Below are 22,658 nucleotides of genomic sequence, written 5' to 3' on the forward strand. Positions count from 1 at the left end.
TGGATGGTAATATGTTTTCCTCAAAAAGCATTTTATTTAAAAAAATCCAATTTAAATCAAAAAAATTGATTTAAATAAAAAAAATCCGATTTAAATCAAAAAAATCCGATTTTTTAAAAAAAATCATTGATTTTTATCCACCCTGCAATGTTGCAATACAATGGTGATGAACAGCTGCCTCAGTTCAGGATACAGTAAATGGAAAACAGGAACATCACTTCTTAGCTGAAGCTAAGCATGATCACTTGAAAATATATTCAATGAAAAACTGTGAAACACAACTTCTAAGCAAGCCAATGAACAGTCTCCATTGCTTCATGAATAATTTTTTGTGTCAACGCAGCCTATGAAGCAAAATCCATCTTTTATGAACTCAAAGATGAATACAAAAAATCTGTGGCATAAAATGTAAATATCCAAAAGCATAGATTCACAGTTTTTTATATTATAAAAACACGGCATTTACTATACACTTAATATAGGTAATCTAGGTAATCCTTACAAATGTGTACTGTAGATGACGATACTATGAATGAGGGATAGTTGCTTGACTAAGGCTAAATGGTGAGATCATGGCTGAGGCAAAGTTTTAACCATGGCTTTCACAGTGCATGGTCACAGCCATCACACTACAGTCTGGCTCACACACCCTGTTAAGACAAACCATGGCTCCAATGACAATATACATACAGCCAAACCTCCGATCCAAAACACCTCCGTTTTTGAACTTTTCAGCTCTCGAACGACAAAAACTCAGAAGTAAATGCTTTCGAATGTTTTTCAGAAGCCGAATGCTGCTTCTGCTTGAGTGCAGGAAGCTGCTGCAGCCAGTTGGAAGCTGTACCTTGGTTGTCGAACATTTTGGAAGCCGACTGTACTTGACTGTACTGCTAATGTGCTGTACTAAGCTAAACCATGGTTTGGCTCATTGATCCCTGGGCTCATGGTTTTGTAGGGTTGCCACGCAGACTGAAGAAAACTTTGCCATGCAGCAGTAGAGAAAAGAAAAGTAAATTTCATTGTTTGCTGACAGCAAGCAATGGCTCAGAGGATACTTCCTAAAGCCGAGCCCAGAACAATGGGTGTCTCAAACATTTATACCTTTTGGGTAGCCATACATTACAGAACCAATCAGATTGGCTCATTTAGAACAAAGAACTACCAATCGATGAAGGCAAGGCCCATTCCCTTTACCATTTATGAATTTCATCTCCTTGTTAGAAGAACTCATCCCCCACCATATTTGGGACATCCGGGATTACCCCATATTGGAAGAGCTCATCCCAACCCTATTTGGGAACATCCATGGTTACTGCGACCCACTAAGTTACCTCTGTCCTGGATCCTGCATCTCCTGAAGGGCAGGCGTCAAAAGCAATTTCAGCTTGGCCTATTCCTATGACTAAACGTTCCGGACATTCTATAACCAGGTGGCTTTATGTAAACATAGGCAATGCTGACTGTCATAGGCACAGGGAGACAGAATATAGGATTTTTCAGAAAGGCAAAATGGCTTATATTCCTGAAGTTAATTCCTGAGAAGCATAGGCCAATTTCTTGTACCCGTGGCCTATGCCCACTCACTTCAGTTTTGTTCTCTTCACACTAACCACAAGCTTTAAGATTTGCCCTAAGATTTACAGTTTATGGTTTGCCCATGGTACCTAAACCATTAGTCTGTGTTTGGAAGACATTATAAGCCAGACCATGTCTTAGCTCAGTGAGTAGCAGAAAGAGCAGGAAGGACCAAATCATATGCAATCTCCTTTCCAGGAGCCTCCACACACTTGTACAAACACTTGGGCTAAGCAATGGTTTAGGCTTAGGCTGTTGTGTGAATCAGGCCAATGTGAGCCCTCACAAAGAGCAAGGAAAAGACCTTAAGATAAACTCCAGTAAGAACAATCTCCTCTGTTTCTGTGTGCTCTGTTTCTGTGTTGACACCACAGCTGCATGATTGTCCTCCTTGCTATATTTAGGATTAGGCTGCAGAAAAGCACATATCTGTTTGCTCTGCGACCACTAAAATTGCCCTTTAAGATCAGGTAGTCCCATTAGCTGCCCAGTGAATGGGGACTACACTCAACTTCATAGTGTTAAAACCAATTTATTTCTTTTGGGAATATGAGCTACCATGTTGTGAGCTCATTTCCTGTGAGCTAGCTTGCTGCAAACTAGCTTGATGTGAGCTAGTCCGCCGTGAGCTAGTCCGCCGTGAGCTAGTCCGCCGTGAGCTGGTCCGCCGTGAGCTGGTCCGCCGTGAGCTACTTTGCCGTAAAAGTTCACTTTTATATGGTGAACTTCCATGCCATGAACTTCCATCCTGCGGTGGTGCTGGCTCATAGTCACGTAATCCTGAGTCTTCGATAAACTGAGAATAGGTAAGGGCATCACTTCGTTTTCCGGTCCGTGATTTCTGCTCCAGAAACAAACCCATATTATCTCTTGGCGGGAGAGAGATGCTTCTGACAAAGAGAGGCTCCTCTATTTCCAGCAATTCTCGCATATGCCGTGAAATTTCCTGAAAAGCAAAAGGAAGTTTTAAGAAAACAATCTCCATTAGGAAAGTAAATGTATTAAGTTTTTTCTTCTGCTGAGTTTTCATCCTTGTAATAAAACAGCAAGAGAAGGAAGGGACCATGGCTCCGTGATAAAACACATGTTACACATATAGAAGATCCCAGTTTCAATTCTTGCCATCTTCTCTTAAATGCATCCTATGTAGCAAGCAATGGAGAAAATTTCTCATTGAGAACCAGGAGAGTAGATACCGTGTTTCTCCAAAAATAAATCATACCCTGAAAATAAACTATACCCCGAAAATAAGCCAAACCCCGAAAATAAGCCATAGTGATAGGCAGTTTAACCTTGTACCATATTTAATAATAAAAAGACATCCCCTGAAAATAAGCCACCGTGTGTTTTTTTGAGGGAAAAAAATATAAGATGGTGTTTTTGGAGAAACACGGTAATACTGGGTTAGATGGAGAAATAGTATGACTTAGTATAGGAGAGCTTCCTAAGATGAATGTGGGTGGATTTTTTTTAAAAAAAAGCAATTTCAGTTAGTTAAAACAGTTTCTTTTGATGGTTTCCAAAATTACCATGGCTGCTGCTATTTTATGTTATGTACAGGAATTTCTAAACACAGGGAGCTATCTAGTATCATATACTGTACCAAAGCATTAGTTCTAGCTATAAGCTTATAATAGCAATAGTTTTAGGAGACAGGACCCAGTAGCAATAGACAGATTTTACTGATTTAATATTGCAATCCTAAGAACATAAGTAGAACCCTGCTGGATCAGGACGAAATACCATCTAGTAGTCCCAACGTCAGCTCTCTCTCCACTGTGGCAAAATCTACCATGGTAGCACCCAGTGTATAATAAAACAGAAGTAACCTGAGAAAAATCTAGTCTCTACAAAAGTGCATATGCCTATATCACTTGTCACATAATCTGTCTTCCACCTACAAGGAAGATCCAGTTGCAGTATGTGCTCTTACCTTCATATGCTCAAAGTTAGTTATCCCCATCTGTGGTAGATTACAACAATTTACATGGATGAGTTTGCGCCCAGAGATAAAGTTTGCAGTAAAACACTCCTAGTTACAACAAAACAAGAAACAAATCAGCAACAACAAAACTGCATAATTACATAGCATATGGTATGTACAACAAGTGGCAAAACATAACTTGTATTTCTTTCTCCAACTAATTTAAACTGGTGGCATTGAATTAAGGTCCAACAAAGGTCCAACAATTCACAGAAGTGGAGCTGGGCTCAAACAACTGAATGTCTTCTCATGTATGCTGCCCTGGGCTTCTTTGAGAGGAAGGATATATAAATACATTCAATAAATCAATGCTGCTATAAGTGAAGGTTGGTCAGGATTATTTTCATTTCGTGTGTTTGTGTATGTGTGCGACCTTCTAGGATACATGTCTATAATTCAAAACAACACGATTACAAATCAGAAGAATAACAAAAAAGTGTTACGAAAGCATCCATTTGGGTGACTCTACACATGCTCAGGGTAACCTTTCTTCGCTTTGTCATATCAGGAAGCCTCCCCTCCCCTCACCCTGAACCTCCTTCTTCCACATACCATCGTGATGGTCCCATTCTGCATCCTCCCTGCGCTGCAAAGCCAATTCTGCTTACCTTGTACTGGGGGAATCCCAGCGCTTCGATCCACTCGGCCACCTCTTCGGGAGTCCAGGCTAAAAAGTAAGGGCCCATCAGGGCGGGACTCTGACGATCCTGCTCGGATTGTTCCCCGATTCCCGCTTCGGTTTCAAGCCCCGTATCGGAGCCAAACTCGGCGGTATCGAGTTTGAATCCCGAGTCGGGACGGATTGACTTTCGGCGCCTCCGCCGAGCCCCCCTGCTGCCTCCTCCACCCTCGTCGTCGTCGTCCTCGTCGTCATCATCATCTCCGTAATCGTCGTCGTCTTCGTCGTAGTAATCGTCGTCGTCGTCTGCCGCATCCTCCGGCTCTTCCGCTTTCTCCTCCTCCGCTTTCTCCTCCTCCGCTTTCTCCTCCGTTTTCTCCTCATCCGCTTTCTCCTCCGTTTTCTCCTCCTCCACTTTCTCCTCCATCTTCGCAGCCTGCGAGGGCGACTGCATGTTCCCTGTCAGCCCGGAGCAGCAGCAGCAACGGCGCCGCTATGGCAACGCGTCCTTCCTGGAACGGTCTCCGTGGCTACCAGCGCTTCCGGGAAGTGCGTTGCCTTTCCTTTCCCCATCCCGCTCGCCAGAGAAGGACTCTATACTGCAGCCTGACGAAAGCGGCCCCTTTCGAAAGCGGCCAGCTTTAGGCGGGAACTACGTAGGGCGGAGGCCCGAGAGGAGGAGGAGGCTGCGGTGGTGGTCGCGGGTGAGGGAGGAGGACGGGAGTGGCTCTGATCGCCGCTCGGCTCTTTCCGGCTTTGCTCGGCTCCGCTCGACCCTCCCCGGCTGCTTTCGGGCGGCTCAGCCCTCCGCCTTCCCATGTCGGACGTGCTGGCCGCCGCCGCCGCCGCCGTGGGCACCCGCTTCGAACCCTCCGCGGCCAACGGCTTGGGAGGCGGCGGCGGCGACAGTTGCCCCGCTGGCGGGGCTGGAGACGACGAGAAGAAGCCGCGCCTCACGCCTCCGCTGCCGCCTTCCTCAGGTACTTCAGGGGCCTCCCTCACGGCTTCGGGGTGGAGATAGGAGGGCGGGGGGCAAAAGAAAACGTTGTCTCTGTCAGGGCCTTCCCCCTCCCCAGGGACTGACGGAGCGCGGGAGGAGGGCCCGTGTGACTTGCCACCTCCCTCGCTCTCTGGAAGGTCCCCTGACAGCGGCGCTGCAGGCAGAAATCCAACAGGTGCCTCCTCCCTGTGGCAAGCGTGTGCGCCACCTGTTGAACTTCTGCTGTTCAGGGAGAAATAAGCAAAACGGGGGGGGGGTGTTGGCGGACGGGAGGCGTTTAATTTGGGGGAAATGGGGTTGGGCGCGCGCCGAGGAGCCCGGGCTGATGCGCGGGGGGTTGTGGCCGCTCAGCTGGCGCTGCAGGTGTTCGAGGCGAGGCGAGGCGTCGCGGAAGCCTGAAGTGAAAAGAGTCATCCTGAGGCCGGCTGCGCGAGGGGTGTAGGTCCTGAAAAGACCGTTGCTGGCCACCTCCTGGCCAGTAGGAAGAACAATCCGTTTCTGTTGAGAGACAGACCCTACTAGACCTCCGTTTTAAGTATCCAGTCGCCCTTGGTTTGATTGATGCCTTCGAAAACTCGAGGTGCAAGTGAATCGCTCAAGGGAGTAAGAAAACCATGGGGTTTTCTTCTGAATACTTGTAGGATTGGACTGTCAGTGTAGTCCCGTGGTTTTTCCTAAGGAATTCAGTGCATCCTTTCCTCCCAGAGGCATCAGATAGAAGGGACCCCTACCCTTTTTGGATTTTTGCCTTTGTATGATATTTTCCATGACAATATAGTGCTTAAGCTACAAGTAATAAAGTTAAGTTTACAGTGGAACCTCGGTTTATGAACACCTCAGTTTACGAATTTTCGGTTTACGAACGCCGCGGACCCGTCTGGAACAGATTAATTCACTTTCCATTACTTTCAATGGGAAAGTTCGCTTCAGTTTATGAACAGACTTCCGGAACCAATTACACCTATGCTTCGGGTTAAGTATGCTTCAGGTTGAGTACTCCGCGGACCCCTCTGGAATGGATTAATCCACTTTCCATTACTTTTAGTGGGAAAGTTCACTTCAGTTTATGAACGCTTCAATTTATGAACAGACTTCTGGAACCAATTGTGTTCATAAACCGAGGTACCACTGTACATGCATCCTTTCACTATCCTATACATCTGTAGATGTGCTAGTTCCATCCATACCAGAATTTATGCCTTGAGTGTTCTCAGATTACGCATTTTTCTGCAATTGTAGTTGCTTGGACAAGTGGTTTACTGGTTGGATTAAATTGTCATCTTTTCTTTATGTTGATCAGTTGAAACCAAGGTACAAGGAAGAGTCATGCATATTACAGAAGACCAGGGTATTAGGTGTGTTGGGGCAAGGCAGAATTACGGCATGAAAGACTTCCTGAAGATGGGCTGCCCATATTGATGTTCTTCACCTGCTTGACCGTTGTGGTATCCCAGTAGCCAGAAGTGGAACCGAAGATCATAAACCCGTTTCGATTGTAACAGAAAGATCAGCGTTAAGAATAACTGGATATCACAGAATCATTTTAATAAGGAGATCACCAAGAACTTAATCAGTACTGTGTAGAACAGTATTGAACAGGTGTCAGAACAGAATCATAATACAGTACTGCATTAGATTTTTTGCAGTACCCATCAATGTTTTATTTATCACTCAAGAAATAATGTGGTGGAGCATAATATGCTGCAGTATTGCTTGATGAGCTTGTTTGATATTCTTGTTTGTCAGAAGCTAGCCTTTAATAGCTTTTGTTCCCTTGGGTTACTGCATTGTTTAATTCCCCCCACAGCATTCCAGTTGTTTTCTAATTGGGCTAATGCACCTTTCTGTAATTGTTGCATCAGGTAGCAGACAGCAGTGGCATTGCCATGAACTTATTTGCTTTCTTGTTTTATGCACCAGACACTTCACTTCTAAAATCTCAAGTGTAATAACACAGCATAGAGAAGTTTAAGTGAAAGCAATGGAAATGTGTTGTTGACTAATCATTAAAATGGAGGATCCTAGAAATCAGTGGTAGATTTAAAAGTATGCACCCTGTGCACAGACTTAAGACTCTGTGCAGTTGAGCCCCCACCCCAGTTGTTATTATTTATTAGTCACTTAGAAAAAGTGACCTACAAACAATAGAAATAATGAAGTCAATTACAATTAACACAGCCAATAAATACCTTTAAAAACTGAAAATAAAAGGCAGGTCTAAGCAGATCCTGCCTCAGCAAATGAGGCCACAAATACTTCAAAACCCCATTAGTATACATTGTTATCTGAGAGGAGAACTTTGATCAGAATATCCCTATTTCAAATCTAGTTTCTGCCGTCTGAACTCAACGGTAGACATAAAATCTCTCATCTTCAGTTATCAGCAGGATAATTTCTGACAATTGTTTGTCAGGATCACAGCAAAATAATGTATATGGAAGTGCTGTGTTTAAATGCCAAGTCCCCACCACCACCGAATAAGAAGTGTCTAATGTTAGTTAGCTCCCTCATATCAATATCAATATGCAAAGGGTCGAAACAAAAAATAATAAAAAATTAAAAAAATTCCTTCCAGTAGCACCTTAGAGACCTCCTTCAGATCTTCTTCAGATACACACAGAAGTGTGCATGCACACAAAAGCTCATACCTATGACAAACTTAGTTGGTCTCTAAGGTGCTACTGGAAGGATTTTTGTTTTGATATGTTTCGACTACGTCAGACCAACACGGCTACCTACCTGTAACTAATATGCAAAGGGTGTTGAGTAATAATAATAAGTGAAATATAAAAATGAATTCATCTGTTGCTATAGTATTGGGTGTCAGTGCTGGCTTTGAGACAAGCTGGTGATTCTCCTAGATGGAGATTGGAGTTCTGGACTTTTCTCCTCCTGTGTTTGCCAAGCTAATGCATTTATTTCCTTCTTAAAAACACACAACTCTCACTGCGCAACTGTGACAACCTTAAAGTAAATACTGTACCTGCTTCTGTTCTGGTTCCCTATTGGCTACCTTCTATCATTGTGGGAGGAAGTCTCCCTCACCCCACTTCTTTCCCCTTTATTTATTTATGCTTTAATTGTGGTGATCCTCAGAACTTTTAAGCCATTGATGGGTCCTGCGTATAAGACTACTTTTTAACCCAGGAAAATCTTCCCAAAAGTCGGGGGTCGTCTTATACGCCAGGTCGTATTTCTTATATGGCAAATATATCCCAAACTCTATATTTTAACTGGAAAAGTTGGGGGTCGTCTTATACACCCAGTCGTCTTATATGCAGGAATATATGGTAATTTGTTTGTTTGTTTTCAATCAAAATCTTGCACGAAAGGGAAGCCCCCTAATCATATTATGCAAACAGTATTGGATCCCCATGCCTGTACTGTAATTTCTGCTCAACAGCCTCTCAAAACCGTGTCAGTTGTTGCCTACACATTTTCAAGTCTTATCTTCACAGCCTTAAGAGCTAAAAATGTACATTTTTTTAAAAAAAAACATGAATACAAACGAAACCAGCTTGGAATTCTTAGCATGCTGAATACTGTACTTGATGCCAAAATCTACCAGTATACTGTATAATTTTTTTGAGCAGATAAGCACTAATGTAAGAGGGATCTTTTATGCTAAGCCCAGTTTAAGGAAGTTATTAATAAAATAGTTGTTGAGACTTTATCACTACAAGCAGTGCTTTTTTCTTTAAAAATGTTTAGGGGTACTCTCATTTTCCTACTCATATTGAAAGCATGCCCCTCAATGAGGCCAAACTTATCGATTCACAAAATGTTTAGGGGTATGCATACCCCTACGTCCCCCCACAAAAAAGCACTGACAACAAGCATTTACTTACTGCCTTGGATAGTTTTCTGAAAATGTGTAAAACTGAACAAAAGGGCAGGGCAACAAAATTACCTGTAAAATGATTTCGCAAATGGCTTCCAGGACTTAAATATTAAGAACTGGCTTTCTAAAATCATTTTAAGAACCAGTACCCCATGATTCCTCCTGATGCCCCATAGACTCACCAAGCTGGGGCTGATGCGCTGAAGTCCAAACACTCTCTCTCTCTCTCTCTCTCTCTCTCTCTCTCACTCTCTCTCATATACACCCACCCTCTCTCTCTCTCTCTCTCTCTCTCTCTCTCATATACACCCACCCACCCTACCTCAGGGATGAAAATGCTGGGCTATTTTACATGAGTATTTATGGATTATGAGATAATACATGTAATGCCCTGAAAGCACTATGTTAGTTCTCACTATTATTTCAGCAATGTTCTCCATATTTTCCAAACTAATTGGTTTTCATTCTCCATACTTTCCTTTATTTCTCCAAATTGTTCTCCCGAATCCGACATTGAAAAGCTGAACATTAGAAACCCGAGAAACAGGAAAAATGCAGAAAATGAGCAAGCACATTTAAATGTGATTAATCTGCAGAATTTCATTTACATATATGTATAATTTCTAACTTATTAAAAGAAAATAGTGCACTGCCATCACCATGCTGTTGTGCTTTCTTACAATTCTAAAGGTAATCGACTTAGATAAAAGCTCTTATGGCATTGCCTGTTCCCAGTTCCTACATTAAATCTACAGTCGGTAAACAATGTATACCAGAGCTTTATAAACAATTATAAATTTAATTTGTCACTCCTAGTCTGGGCTTTAATGAATTTAAATAATAAAACTAATGATAGCCTGCTCCCATTCTGAGTAATCTCTACTGAAAAGTCAGTGATTAAATGAATTAAAATGTAATCCTGTTCTCCTGTTTAGAAAAGGTTATCTGTGTGTGCTTCTTGACTATGGTTGAGTTAGTGATGGTCCTAATGTGTTTATTAAAGTTACCGGTACTCCTCATTGTCCTTCTGCGGTTGTTGGTTTTCACCCATATTAATGCTTTCCCTGATTTTTTCACTTAAGAACTGAAAGGGACAGTTTGGCAGGCATCATGAAAAGTACTGACGGGGGCCATTGCCACTTTGCTTGTCCTGTGCTGTAATGGAGAGAAGAGGTGTTTATATAGCAAATGATGCCTTAAATCTGGGGCCTGCCTGTCAGGCTGCCACATCTGTATTCTGTGGCTCAGACACTATACAATCTGGATACTGTCATAACAACTCATTGTGCTCTGCATGTTATATAAACTGACTTTAGGGAAGCAGAGTATGTTTTTTAAATTGTGATTGTGATAAAGTAGGTGTGGGATACAATTTTTGCTGACTGTCCCTTTGCTCTGAAGTCCCCAGCACTCCCTCCCACATTGTTTTAGAGCAGGGGTCCCCAAACTACGGCCCCCGGGCCGGATGCGGCCCAATCGGCCTTCCAATCCGGCCCGCGACGACCCCCGCCGCCCGCTGCCGCCGCCCGCTCTCACGGCGCGCGGCGCAGCGGCGATCTGAAAAATCGGCAAAAAATCGCCGAAAATCCTTTGTGCGCATGCGTACGGGCCTCTCCCGACCCGGAAGAGGTCATTTCTGGTGCACTTCCGGGTCGGGGGAGGCCCATACGCATGCGCACAAGCGATTTTCGCCGATTTTTTTTCCGCCCGTGTGCGTGTGCGCATGCGCACGGGCGCGCACTCCCCCGCCCTCCGGCCCGCTGCGCGCGCACTCCCCTGCAGTCCGGCCCACCGCGCGGTAAGTCTGGGGACCCCTGTTTTAGAGAGTCCCTCAACTGCTGAAGCAGTTTTTTCAGGGAGAACAAGGGGGTGCAGGGGCATAGCTGCCAAGTCTCCTGTTTTCCCCGGGAAACCCGTTTTTAAAGCCGTTTCCCGCTGTCATGCCAAATATCCCATAATTCCCCCAGATTTCTTCCAGTGCCACTCTGCCCATTTCTGGGCACCGAAAATTGGGCAGTGCCGGCACCGGAAGTTGTCTGGACATGCGTAGAAGCGACTTCCGGTGCTGGCACTGCTGATCCCGTATTTTTCTAACCGGGGAAATGAAAAATAGCCAAAACTTGGGGCTTCCTGTTTCTGGTGGTGAGAAATGGCTGACTCCCACACAGTCGGACCTCAGCCGTGCCGGTAATTCAGGGTTGATATGGGGGTAATTAGCCCTGGCAGACTCCCCAGGGTGGGGGAGGTTTGTCTTGTAGACCGGCAGACCATCCAAGATTGCCAGCTTGCATCAAGATGCAAGCAGCAGGACGCTGGGTCCCAGAGCACAACACAGCTGGCACTCTACAAAGACACTTTCATAGCTGGAAATATCTGTTTGATAAAATAATTAGATTTGTACAATAAACAGACATAGTCTGGACTGAAGAAGACTGAGAAAAAACCTGCAGAACTGCACAGTCCCCCTGGTGTTTAAGCTTGGACTTTCTCATCATGGTGTTTGGATTACGGAGGTGATTGGTACGTCCCCCCCCCCCTCTTCTCAATAACTACAATTGTTTTGCTATGCCAAGCCTCATTAAGAAACCTTTTTTTAAAAAAAAGGACAGATGGACTTCTATTGCGCAGCTTTACTTAGACTTGAAAGACTTGATAAAGATAAAAGAAGAAACAAGATGGCGCTTGTTAATATGACGCAGCACGGAAAAATGAGAATTCCTCCCTTTTTTGAGGGAAGTGGGAAATACTTGCTAGCTGACCTCATAATGATTTAAGACAACAATTTAGGATAACATACAGTCCACCTGTTTGCATAATTTCTTCATTATGAGCGAGAGAGAGGGCTAAATGGATGTCTAGCAACCCCCCTTCTAGGGCCCAGAGGGGGGGATTGTGTGGTCTCTGGAAAAGCTGATCGATCGCCAAATGACTTATATCTGTGGAATACAGTTCATTTACATTGCAATATTACAAACAGTATACTCAACAATTTAACTTGGACAACAGCCCAGATTGGAATAATTTAACAACTTGGGAGTTGCTGTGTCGTTAAACTTCAAACAATAGACTTGGACAACAGCCTGGATTGGAAGATTGGAATGAAGTCAGGAGAAGCTGAGCTGTACTTGATGGATAAAAGGATATATGATTTCTGACATGATTGAGAATCGCATAGATGGAGAACTTTAAAGCATTAAGATCGGAATGTGGAAAATATGAGAACAACAAAAAGAAGGCAAGAACGAAGATATTGGAGATATACTTCAGAGGTCCAGACTATGGGAAGCCCGGAAAAATTAATAATAATTTGGATTGTAATTTGGTGGGTTTTTTTAGTTTATTGTTTTTAATTGGAATATGAATATGATTTGATGTATATGTTAAATGACTGTTTTTATTGGAAAATCAATAAAAATGATTTTTTAAAAAAAAAGTAAGAAAGAAGAAAGTAAGAAAGAAAAATAACCAAAACTTGCCTCCCTCCCTTTCATTCCTAAGAGCCTAGCACTGGATAATAGCTAGAGTTTTACAACTGTTGAAAAATCAAATATTATTTCTGTCTACCCTCTTCTAGAGAATGAAGATTCAGATCAAAGACCAGAATCTACTTTCCAGGCAGCTGCCACATCTGAAAATGATGCCTTGCAGTGCAGGTAGGAAATATGTGTAATGAAGGCCTGCATTAGGTCTTGCTCAAGAGCAAAGCAATGAAGGAGAGTTTCTGGTGATGGAGGAGTCTAACACTCAGCTCAGCTTTCCTTCACAATATAGAATATATAGCTGAATATCTGCCAGTTGCTTCATTCAGGAGTTTTGTTGGATATTCTGCTACTCCTGTAAAATATCTGTAAATGACATTGATTCTTTATTGAGGGGTTTCTGAAGTGTTCGGGCGCTGATCTATTAATAATTGTATTATATTATAATTGTAATGCCCTATAGTGCATCATGTTTAACAAGAGAAAGAGCGGAATTCAATGAGTTAAACTTTGCTTTTATTGTAAAAGCACAATGCTATTTTTAAAAGCAAACTTAGGTAATCCTGGCATATGAATTCTGGAGCATAGAGGAAATAGAAATCCCTGATGCATCTGTAATTATGTCTTCATCCAGGGATGCTGTGCAGCATCCAGTTGATGCCAAATAGGCTTTTGCTTTAATCTCTAAGATAGCAATACTACCATGTTTGCTCTTTAAACTAGCAGAGGTTTAAATATTAAATGTTCTCCTGATGGAAATCTCTTCTTTATTTTTAGATAATAGATTCTAATTAGATTATTCTTTAAGATTATTGTTATTTTTGTTAGTTTCTCCTCCAAAATGGGCCCTAAGGGGGGCTTTCAAAAAACAAGAATAGGTGGTGGGGGGAGAGAAATACAGAGAGGTTTTCAACTATATTTTTCTCAGAGTAGACCCACTGAAACTAATGAATACAACTAAGCTAATTTAAAAGGGTCTACTTTGAGTAAAACCTAGTTGAATACCATCCTATAAGTTCGCCAGTAAGAACTGTGACAACTTATTCCCTGAACAAGTTATAAATTAAAGCTGAGGCATGATTAAAATATTAACAAACACTGAAATAGAGAAAAGGTTTGAAGATTAACTATTAAAGGTACTATTAAAGTACAGTACTTATTTTGTGTCAGAAACACTGTTTCAGGTCTAAACAAGAATTTATAGTCCTCTACAACAGAATTGTTTCTATTAAAACCATCTACTCCTTGAATGGGAGCACTTCTAGTCCCTTTCCATGTTCTTTTCCTCCACATGAGGAAATTATACAGGTTTATCCTGCCTGACAAATCCCTAAGCACACCTAGCTACTTTGATAGCCAACCAGACTCTCTCTGCTACCAGTAGTTAAACTGTCAAATATCAGTTGTTTTAGACAGGGCGTGACCAAGGTTAAATCACCCCAGACTTGGTCATGTTGCCCTGCTTCCATCTTCACAGAGGTCAGAGTAGCTAGTTGGGAAAGGAACTTACTGCGGTGGTTAATCCTGAAAGTTTGTTGGTAAGCCCCGTGTTGTTATCTGTAAAATGTATTTGCATAAGGCTTAATGTATCTTTTAAAAAACATTATTTGCAAAAATTTCATTTATAGACATGGAGATGCTTGCATCAAGCTGCCATATAATTCTGATGTACTTTTTCTGTCTAGATGAATTAATCAGCCTGAGTGCAGGGTATGATTTGCTAAAGCCAATGTTTACAGAGTATTTCAGCTATGAAGTGGTGGTTGGGCGGGCTCAGCTGGGCTGTATTTATGCTACCTAAGGGAGTACAAAGCTGCAGAATTATTCACTGTAGCATTGGCTCAGCTGAGACAGCTTTATCTGGTTGTGTCAGGAATAAATGCACTAGAGAAATCTTGTTTCTTTAGCATCCTTTAATCAATTTCCCCATTTGATTGGAGATTCATTTATGATTGTTTCACCTGCCTGAAAACATCCTGAATTTCTCTTAAAACATATTGAATTGATCTGCTGTTTTTCTTTGAGAGGCTGCAGAGTGGGTCACCTGTGAATGCAGAGGCTACAAAGGATTGTGGAAGTGCTGATGATAGTCTGAAAGAGCGAGATGTAGAAGGAAAGGAAGAGATCCTAACTGATCAACATCAGCACCCAAAAGAGGTAGGGGACTGGCTTCCTAGACAGTCTGCACAGTATTGTTTCTGAATGCATTCGTGTTTGTAGCACATGGGTAATACACTTTGTTAGGTTTAACAAAATAAATAAAATTCCTTCCAGTAGCACCTTAGAGACCAACTAAGTTTGTCATTGGTATGAGCTTTGGTGTGCATGCACACTTCTTCAGATTCTTCAGAAGATTGTTAGGTTTATTTGTGATACTGTTCCTAATACATATGTACTTCCTGTTAAGTTTATGGGGCTGTTCTTTGGATTAAAAGAACACTTTATCACATTTGTGTACTGTTAGACATGGATACATTTTTGGGCACTTTTTACTTCTCTGGGGTCTGCAAAATTTTAACATTTAAAAACCCTTTGATGAGGAAGAAGTGGGAAAAGACATATGTGTGGCTTTGCAACATATGAGGGAGAGGGTAAAGCTAGACCAGTGTTTCTCAAATGACTGGGGACCATTATGGTGCCTTAGTCCACTTTCAATAGGGCTTTGGTGCCATGTCTCATCCAGTGCCTCCTTACTCACCTGCATTGTCCCCTGGCCATGCTGTAACCTTTTTTGTTGGAAAAATGCCAGCACCAGCAAACCAACCCTCTCATATGCTGAGTAAAGTTTTCTGGGAGACTTCTTTTTTTGGGGGGGGGAGAAGTCTCCCTCCTCTGAGGCTAAAGGACCAGAGGAGGTGCTGAAAGAAATTAGAAAGAGAGAGGTTAATATTCTTTATAATAGCAAACTAGAAATACAAAGGAAAGGGTTAGGGTTGCACTATCATTTTGTGACTGGTGGACCCCAATATTTTCCAGCCCTCTCAGCTGGATCCTGGGGTAGAAAGTTGGAGAACCTGTGCACAATAGAACAAAGTTGCAGGGTGGATTTGATTTAAATCAAACTGATTTAAATCACGATTTAAATCACTAGTCAGTAAGGCTTGATTTAAATCATAGTTTTCTACATAAAGACTAATTCTTGCTGGTATAACTTTAATATGCAAGTAGATGAAGATTTTTAGAATAACAACTTTTCATATTAGTTTTTTATCCCCAGTTTAATGGGATATTCATATTTGGACAACTTTACTGTTGTACTTAGGAAGGAGAAAAATAATCATTACCTTAATAATAACAATTTAAATAGATTTATTCAACTGAAACAATAACATTACAGCATATGTTATTTGCTTAAACAAACATCCATGTTTGTTAACTAATTTGGCTAAACAAAAACAATATATATATTTTTTAAGAAACTTAGACTGTCAGCCCAGCCTACACATGAAAAACATAAATACTGTTCACTCCAAACAATCAGAAAAATATTGTTTCTATTCTATTCACTGAACTTCTTGAAACTTAGCACTGAAGGGGTTGTTTCTGTATTCATAGGTTTGTAGAACAATAGGATTAAGGTCTTTTTCTCAACTCTGTTCATGTTATAACATTTTTGCTGTGAAGAAGAGGCATGTGATCTCTGTTGAGTCAAATTCAGTTTTGAGAACTGCAAAAGTAAACCAAGCATCTGTGATAATATCTTGTAGGCAGAGAAACTGCCCAATAATCTTACAAAAACCTCTGGAAGAGCATGACATTTTGAATGGATTAATGGAATTTATTTACCCAAAAAATTAAACATATACAACCTTATTCTACATAATTAAAAAAACTAATCTTTATTTCATGATGGAATAACCTTTGGATGGTAATATATTTTCCTCAAAAAGCATTTTATTTAAAAAAAAATCAATTTAAATAAAAAAAATCGATTTAAATCAAAAAAATCTGATTTAAATAAAAAAATCCGATTTTTTTGATTTTTTTAAAAAAATCATTGATTTTTATCCACCCTGCAAAGTTGCAAAGAGTGTCTCAAGAATTTAGACACGGAGCTGACTTGGGCATATATAAATTCTGTGAATTCCTGTGAATTGACCTCTGCTGCCTTTTGGGATATCTTCAGGAGAAGCAAAGGCTAAGGAGTTAACCCAAAACAAATCTGAAGTGGAGTCCCTAAGGTGGTTGGATGGTGTATTTTATGCCTCCTGGCAACTCTTGCAACTAAGCTGGTGCCAAATGTATTGCTTTTCTTTCTTTTGCACCAGATCAGCAAAGCCAATTGGGGGGTCCTGTCTCTGGGCAGCTCAGGACCTCCATACACACTGCTGAGGCTTGCACCCCAGAGAGGTCACTTCAGTGATGCAAATGCAGCCTTTGAATTTAGAGAGCAAAGAGATAAGAATCTTGAGGAAGATTGATGATATCTGTCTGTCTTGAGAGACAATGGAAGAGTGCACCAATAAAATATATGTTTGTCTGAGTTCGTTCTATCTGTTGCTGAGTAGCTGTAGTGTTTAATATAGTACTTTGAAAGTAATTTGATTTCCATTTGATTCTCCTTCAAAGGTAAGATTGGAATTGTAAATTGAACTTTGGAAAAAAGGTCAAAGTATTTTGTCATTTTTTAGCACTTGGTTTCTTTATTCTCTGCTGTTTTCCTAACAGTAAGGCTATGAGACTACAGATGCAAATGTTGGTCTGTGCTTCATGCATTTTAAAATGAACTGAAATAGATGTCTCTTAATGGCAAAGTTGTATTGGCCTAATTATTGCAATGAATGCACTTAGACATGATTTCATTTCAGGAGAATTTATGTATGCCCAACCTGTCTTCCACTGGAGAGCTCCAAGGGTGAGGTCAGGGCAATTTTGGCAGTGTTTACTAGTATCCTCAGATTTTAACCTGGGGAATATGTCTTTATACACTGTAACAGGTAGTGCACCTGCTTTCTAGTTTTGCTATTGGTCTCTTGCCCAACATACCACTTTTGTGCTAGTATTTTTGTACTGTACTTTATATTTGCTCCAGGAGAAGAGGGTGGGTGGTAGGATGACTAGTGTAGTTATGTAGAGGGAGGCACATCAAATGTATCATGTCTTAAAAGATATATGCAGAGTCTCCTGGTAATCTAGTTCCTACCCTTTAGAAATCTCCATGGTTTTCAGTATGTGACCTAGAAATTGTGCATCAACAGGTATAATTTAGTAATTAAATACAAATAAATGTAGTAATTAAAAAAATGGTGTGATTCTAAGGAAGCTTGTGTCCTCTGCGTAGGAGGAAGTAGTGCGGATGACAAAGTATCCTGCCCCACAAGGACCAGGTGATATAGTCATGATACAGTCTGAATACACAGGAGCAGTAGATGTCCTTACAGCAGAGCTGGAAACTACAGATTTACTGGGTGAGCAGAAGAAAGGTAAGATTTAAGACTACATCACTGTTTCAGGGTATTATTTATCAGTAGCCAGAGTTCTGGACGAATCCCAAATGTAATATTGATACTCTGGCATGATAAGTCTTCAAACAAAAATGAAATTGATTTATAAGTTTAGAAAAATAGGAGACTGGGACATTAGACTACCGTATGTCTGCTCTTACTTTGTTTTTAATTTATTTTTTTAATTCTGTGGTGTTTGAGTTCAGTTGACAGGCAGTTCTTATCCTCTGTTGGGGCACTTTCTGATTCTTCTGTCTTTGTCTACTATACCTTCTCAAGCTGTGCTATTGTGTTGTGCAACCTGTAAAATACATGGCTAGGACACTATGATAGAGCTGAAATAATTGTTTTCATTTATTTATTCAGCCCTGGAGCAAGGTTCTCAAAGCTATATTTCTCTGGGGGTGTTTTTTCCCTTCAGAATAGAAATTCATTTAAAACAGTCCTTTCGGCATAGCAAATCAAGTACCATATGTTCGGATCGTATTGACAGTTAAACACATTGTCACTAATTCCCTGTGAGAAGCTTTTCTATGTGAAACTAAATGCATACTAAGTTCCACTCTGGGTGTGTAGTTTGTTTAAATATGAGATAGCTTTAGTCAATGACAATAAAAGACTAGTGTCAATCATCCCAGGTAAAGTTGGGTTGAGATGAAGAGGAAGAAAAATAGTTATCTGCAGTTTTGCAGAGCTCTGCCAGCATAAAGGTGGAGAACTATTATTTCTTTTTGAACTTTTTGAATGTTGGCAACCATATGAGCAGAATTCACCATTGCATCAGTGGAGTTCAGTTTGCACAATGAGACTCTCCTTTCTTCTTCTTTCCTCTATGTACCCAGGGGATTTCTCAATTCTTCAGAGCATATATTGAGAATGCCTGGGGGACTGCAGGAAGGTGAAATTCTATCGCACAAGCAAAATCTATTCCGCTTGTTCACAGTGTTAGATACAATCTTATGAATGTACAATGAAATTAAAGACTATACCGTCTGTTGATTACAAGCTAGTAATGCTTTCCTTGTTTCTTTCAGCTCGTCCTCCACCCCTGATTCCACCCGCTACTTGGACAAGCGCCAAGATAAGGGAGTTCAAAACAAAGATGACAAAGGAGAAGAATGCCCGAATGGTAGTGAAACGGGGTGAAGTGTTAACGGTCCGGGTGCCAACTCACCCTGATGGGAAGCGTGTCTGCTGGGAGTTTGCCACAGAAGATTATGACATTGGCTTTGGGGTCTATTTTGATTGGACTTCTGTTACTAGCACTGCAATTACTGTGCAAGTTAGTGAATCAAGTGATGAAGAAGATGAAGAAGAAGAGTTTGAAGGTCAGTGCAGAACTGGGCAAGAGTCATGATTGTTGCCTTAATATCAGCATGCTGTGATCCAGCTCCGAGGTTACAGGGAACCAGGCAGAGGGCCTTCTTTGTGGTTATGCCCACCCTGTGGAATGCCCTCCCATCAGATGTCAAGGGAATAAACTTTTATCTGACTTTTAGAAGTCAGGGAGCTTTTTAATGTTTGAGTTTTTTGTGTTTTAATATTTTGTTGGGAGCCGCCCAGAGTGGCTGGGACAACCCAGCCAGATGGGTGGCATATAAATAATAATAAAAATTACATTATGTAATATACAACACACAAGGGGACATGGAGGGAAGAGGAATTATGACTGTCATGGCTCACAAAATAAAAACATAAAACACATACTGAGTATCAACATAAATTATAATCAACATCAAGATTAAAAAAGAAAATCTGTAGAACTTCAACTGCATTGTCATCAGCAGACACTTAACTTAGCAAACCATGGTGCACTGCAAAGCATAATGTTTTCTTCTTGTAATCTTCCTTAGTCAGTCTGATGACCCTTTTTAGTCTTTTTTTTCTTTGTTCACGGATGCTTTGTGTGTTTCTTTATTCTCAGGACCTATTCCAGTAGGTGATGTGGAAAGAGGCTCCAGAAGCTATTTGCGAAACCGTTATGGGGAGATCATGCCTGTCTACCGAAGGGATAGCCACCGGGAAGTGCAAGTAGGCAGCCACGATTATCCAGGCGAGGGCATCTACTTGCTCAAATTTGACAATTCTTACTCACTCCTACGCAACAAGATTCTCTTCTTCCATGTCTATTATACCAGCTAGAGCAGTTAATGAGATTTGGAGTGGGCGGGCCATAAGACACCAAAGCAAGCTGCCTGTCATGACTAGTATCTCCTATCAGGCACACACTTGATGGCTGAATCTCTATGCTTATGTATGGATTACTTCCTTCAACTCTTCCTCACTGTTAAAGTGATGCACGTGGTTATTGGCAGCTCGTTTGTTTTATGCAGACACCAATCTGAGAGCTTAGCTATAGAAAGCAAATCACTGGACCAGGTTCAGGTGTCTGCTTTTACTTTCTATTGCACTTACATGAACTGAAGTTGAAATATGCCTTTTGGGGTAAATATATTCTTACCTTCTAGTCGGCTATCTCAAATAATCACTGGGATCAGCTGCCAAAGCAGCCTGTAGAAACTGCATTGTTACTATGCTGCAGTGCACTGCCATTTGCTTGGTCTCTGGGAAGCTTCTGAAATGGCACATATGTATGCCATCCAGCCCATTGCCAGCCTGTCTTCTCTCTTCTAGTTCCGTGCAAATGTAGCTAGTTTATTGTAAGGCAAAATTGGTGTGTATTTGCTGGTATAGATACCTGGATTTCACAGCTTGTCTGAAGTAATTTTAAGTTACATGTATTTTTTCTCAGAAAGGGCACAAAATGGAAGAAGGAAGCATAAACCAAATAATTCTAGTCAAGCAATTCACCAAACAAAGATTCTTCCTCCGCCAGACCTTTTGGGGCTAATGTTATGTTCGTTGGTTGACTGTTTGCCTGAGTTCAGTGTAGCTTAAGACAGGGGTGTCAAACCCAAAATGGGCTGGTGTGTCAACAAGTGGATGCATTTTTTAAAAAAGTCACTTTCACTGGAATCAAAATATGATAATGTAGTTTTCATATGATAATATAGTTATGCTTGTGCATATTTACTGTGCCGTGCCTGTGCACTCCACAAATAAGCACTCCAAGCTACAAGAAGCCCATTGTGCACAGTCATATAAGTACACAGCATCCCTTTCCATCCCAGTGACAGAAAACTGAGCCATGCAGTAGCAATTATTGGCAAGTGAGGTCCTTTATTCTGGCCATCAATGTCTTAGGCCTCATGATATTGTGTTGAGTGTTCTATAATGCACATAAGGGATTTTCCTCAGCCTTATTTTTGACATTTTGACACCTCTAGTTTAATATCTCAGGTGTTAGTTGGTTAGAGTGCCTCTTTCCTAGCATTCAGGCTTCGGAGGCCATTGCCAGTCTTTAATACAGCATAAGCGGCACGGATAACTGGCATTTCAGAGGAGTGGCAGTCGTATGACCTATCGTTCTCAGCTCAGGTTTTATAGGGTGTATATGTGTAGGTTATCTTTCTGCAGCAAAAATTTATCAGGATTTCAGAAGCAACTCTGAAGTATGCCTTTTAAAACAGTGGTTGCTGGTGTTTATCTCTTGTGTTTGCTTGGCTCTTTGCATGATTGCAGCAAACAGTTACAGTATGAAGGATACAAACACACACATATTTTGGAGACCTTTTGAGGAATTGATAGTTTAGCGATAGAAGGTGCAATGCCAAAGAATCTTATCTTCCAAACAGACATGATGGTTCTCTAACTATGCCATATTAAGTACTTTGCCAAGGAAGAGAAAGTCGCAAAGCAAATAAGGTATCAAGAGACTATTGGTTCCATTGAACTGGTTTTTTTGAAGTTAAAGACTTGGAGTGAAAACCTAAGTCTTTTAATTGTTGGTAGGGAGGCCTGGCAAACAAGGACTCCTGCTAACTTTAAAAGTGGAAGTCAGGTGTAGCTGCTCCTAGATACTTTGTTTTTATTTTGGGTGAGAATGGAGAAATTAGTGGCTGATTCAAGGCCAATAACATGAGAAGCACAGAGTTTGCAAAGCACAGGACTTCCAAGAAGCAAACTTTGGGCTTATCTTTCTGCAAATCAATTGGAGGGAAGAGAATGAGAGGCATTCAAGTAGCAAGGTAAATTGATTATTTAGCTTAAAGGACAGTATGTGTATTTATTTTTCTATAAATGTCCTCCTCTCACGATTGCACAGCCCATGTTTAGCTTTAAAGATTCTCGTCCCTCTGAATATTTTTAAATACTGTTGTTCATTATTGTTCAAATCTTTTCCCCTGTGAAAGTTAATTTCTTGACTTCCCACATTTTACAGAATATACAGAGTCTGCTAAATATGTCCAATACAAGGGCTCTTATTTTGGTACAGACAGGTAAGATGATAGGTATTTGCCTTATCTAGGGTTCTGCTTGAAGAGGGACTATAAAGACAGATTGTGTGAATCAAGTACAGTATGCAAGTTTTGAGTTAAGTTTGTTTGTTACAGAGTTTTCTGCTGTTTGTCACGAGTAATATGAACATCTCTGTTCAGCACAATAAATTTGTCTTTGTTCTTTAGCCCATGCCTGCTAGAGGTGTGTTAATTGCTACTTAAGTTGTATTGCATGTACTACCTATAAATATAGGAGACAGTGTCTCCTTCCTGGCTGGAAATAGTTGAGTTTGGGAAAGAGAACAGAATTTGAAATTAAGAGTTAATAACCTAAACTGCAGTAGATTCAAATTGAGCAAAGGCTTTACATGTTCTC

The 22,658-nt window shown here is 41.1% G+C and overlaps 2 protein-coding genes across 2 annotated transcripts; one reads left to right on the forward strand and one right to left on the reverse strand.

The window, feature by feature from the left end:
• Window positions 1-463: 463 nt before the first annotated feature.
• On the reverse strand, window positions 464-4,911 carry SAMD15 (sterile alpha motif domain containing 15). Its single transcript, XM_035097163.2, has 3 exons — window positions 4,168-4,911; window positions 3,509-3,607; window positions 464-2,521 (listed from the first exon to the last, which is right to left on the reverse strand). Exons 1-3 carry the CDS (start codon window positions 4,630-4,632, stop codon window positions 2,108-2,110), a joined length of 978 nt encoding a protein of 325 aa, XP_034953054.2. The 5' UTR covers window positions 4,633-4,911; the 3' UTR covers window positions 464-2,107.
• Window positions 4,858-20,892, forward strand: TMED8 (transmembrane p24 trafficking protein family member 8). Its single transcript, XM_035097173.2, has 6 exons — window positions 4,858-5,158; window positions 12,594-12,672; window positions 14,526-14,655; window positions 17,780-17,921; window positions 18,977-19,270; window positions 19,867-20,892. Exons 1-6 carry the CDS (start codon window positions 4,996-4,998, stop codon window positions 20,082-20,084), a joined length of 1,026 nt encoding a protein of 341 aa, XP_034953064.2. The 5' UTR covers window positions 4,858-4,995; the 3' UTR covers window positions 20,085-20,892.
• Window positions 20,893-22,658: the final 1,766 nt, after the last annotated feature.

Source organism: Zootoca vivipara, chromosome 1 (assembly GCF_963506605.1).
Source record: "Zootoca vivipara chromosome 1, rZooViv1.1, whole genome shotgun sequence".
Classification (NCBI taxonomy): Eukaryota; Metazoa; Chordata; class Lepidosauria; order Squamata; family Lacertidae; genus Zootoca; species Zootoca vivipara.

Coding starts and splice junctions, on each gene's coding strand:
- SAMD15 (XM_035097163.2), bottom strand. CDS start 4,632: ATGCAGTCGCCCTCGCAGGCTGCGAAGATGGAGGAGAAAGTGGAGGAG. Junction 3,608..4,167: donor TGGGATTCCCCCAGTACAAG/GTAAGCAGAATT, acceptor TGTTGTAACTAG/GAGTGTTTTACTGCAAACTT. Junction 2,522..3,508: donor CTAACTTTGAGCATATGAAG/GTAAGAGCACAT, acceptor TTTGCTTTTCAG/GAAATTTCACGGCATATGCG.
- TMED8 (XM_035097173.2), top strand. CDS start 4,996: ATGTCGGACGTGCTGGCCGCCGCCGCCGCCGCCGTGGGCACCCGCTTC. Junction 5,159..12,593: donor TCCGCTGCCGCCTTCCTCAG/GTACTTCAGGGG, acceptor ACCCTCTTCTAG/AGAATGAAGATTCAGATCAA. Junction 17,922..18,976: donor ACTGGGTGAGCAGAAGAAAG/GTAAGATTTAAG, acceptor TGTTTCTTTCAG/CTCGTCCTCCACCCCTGATT.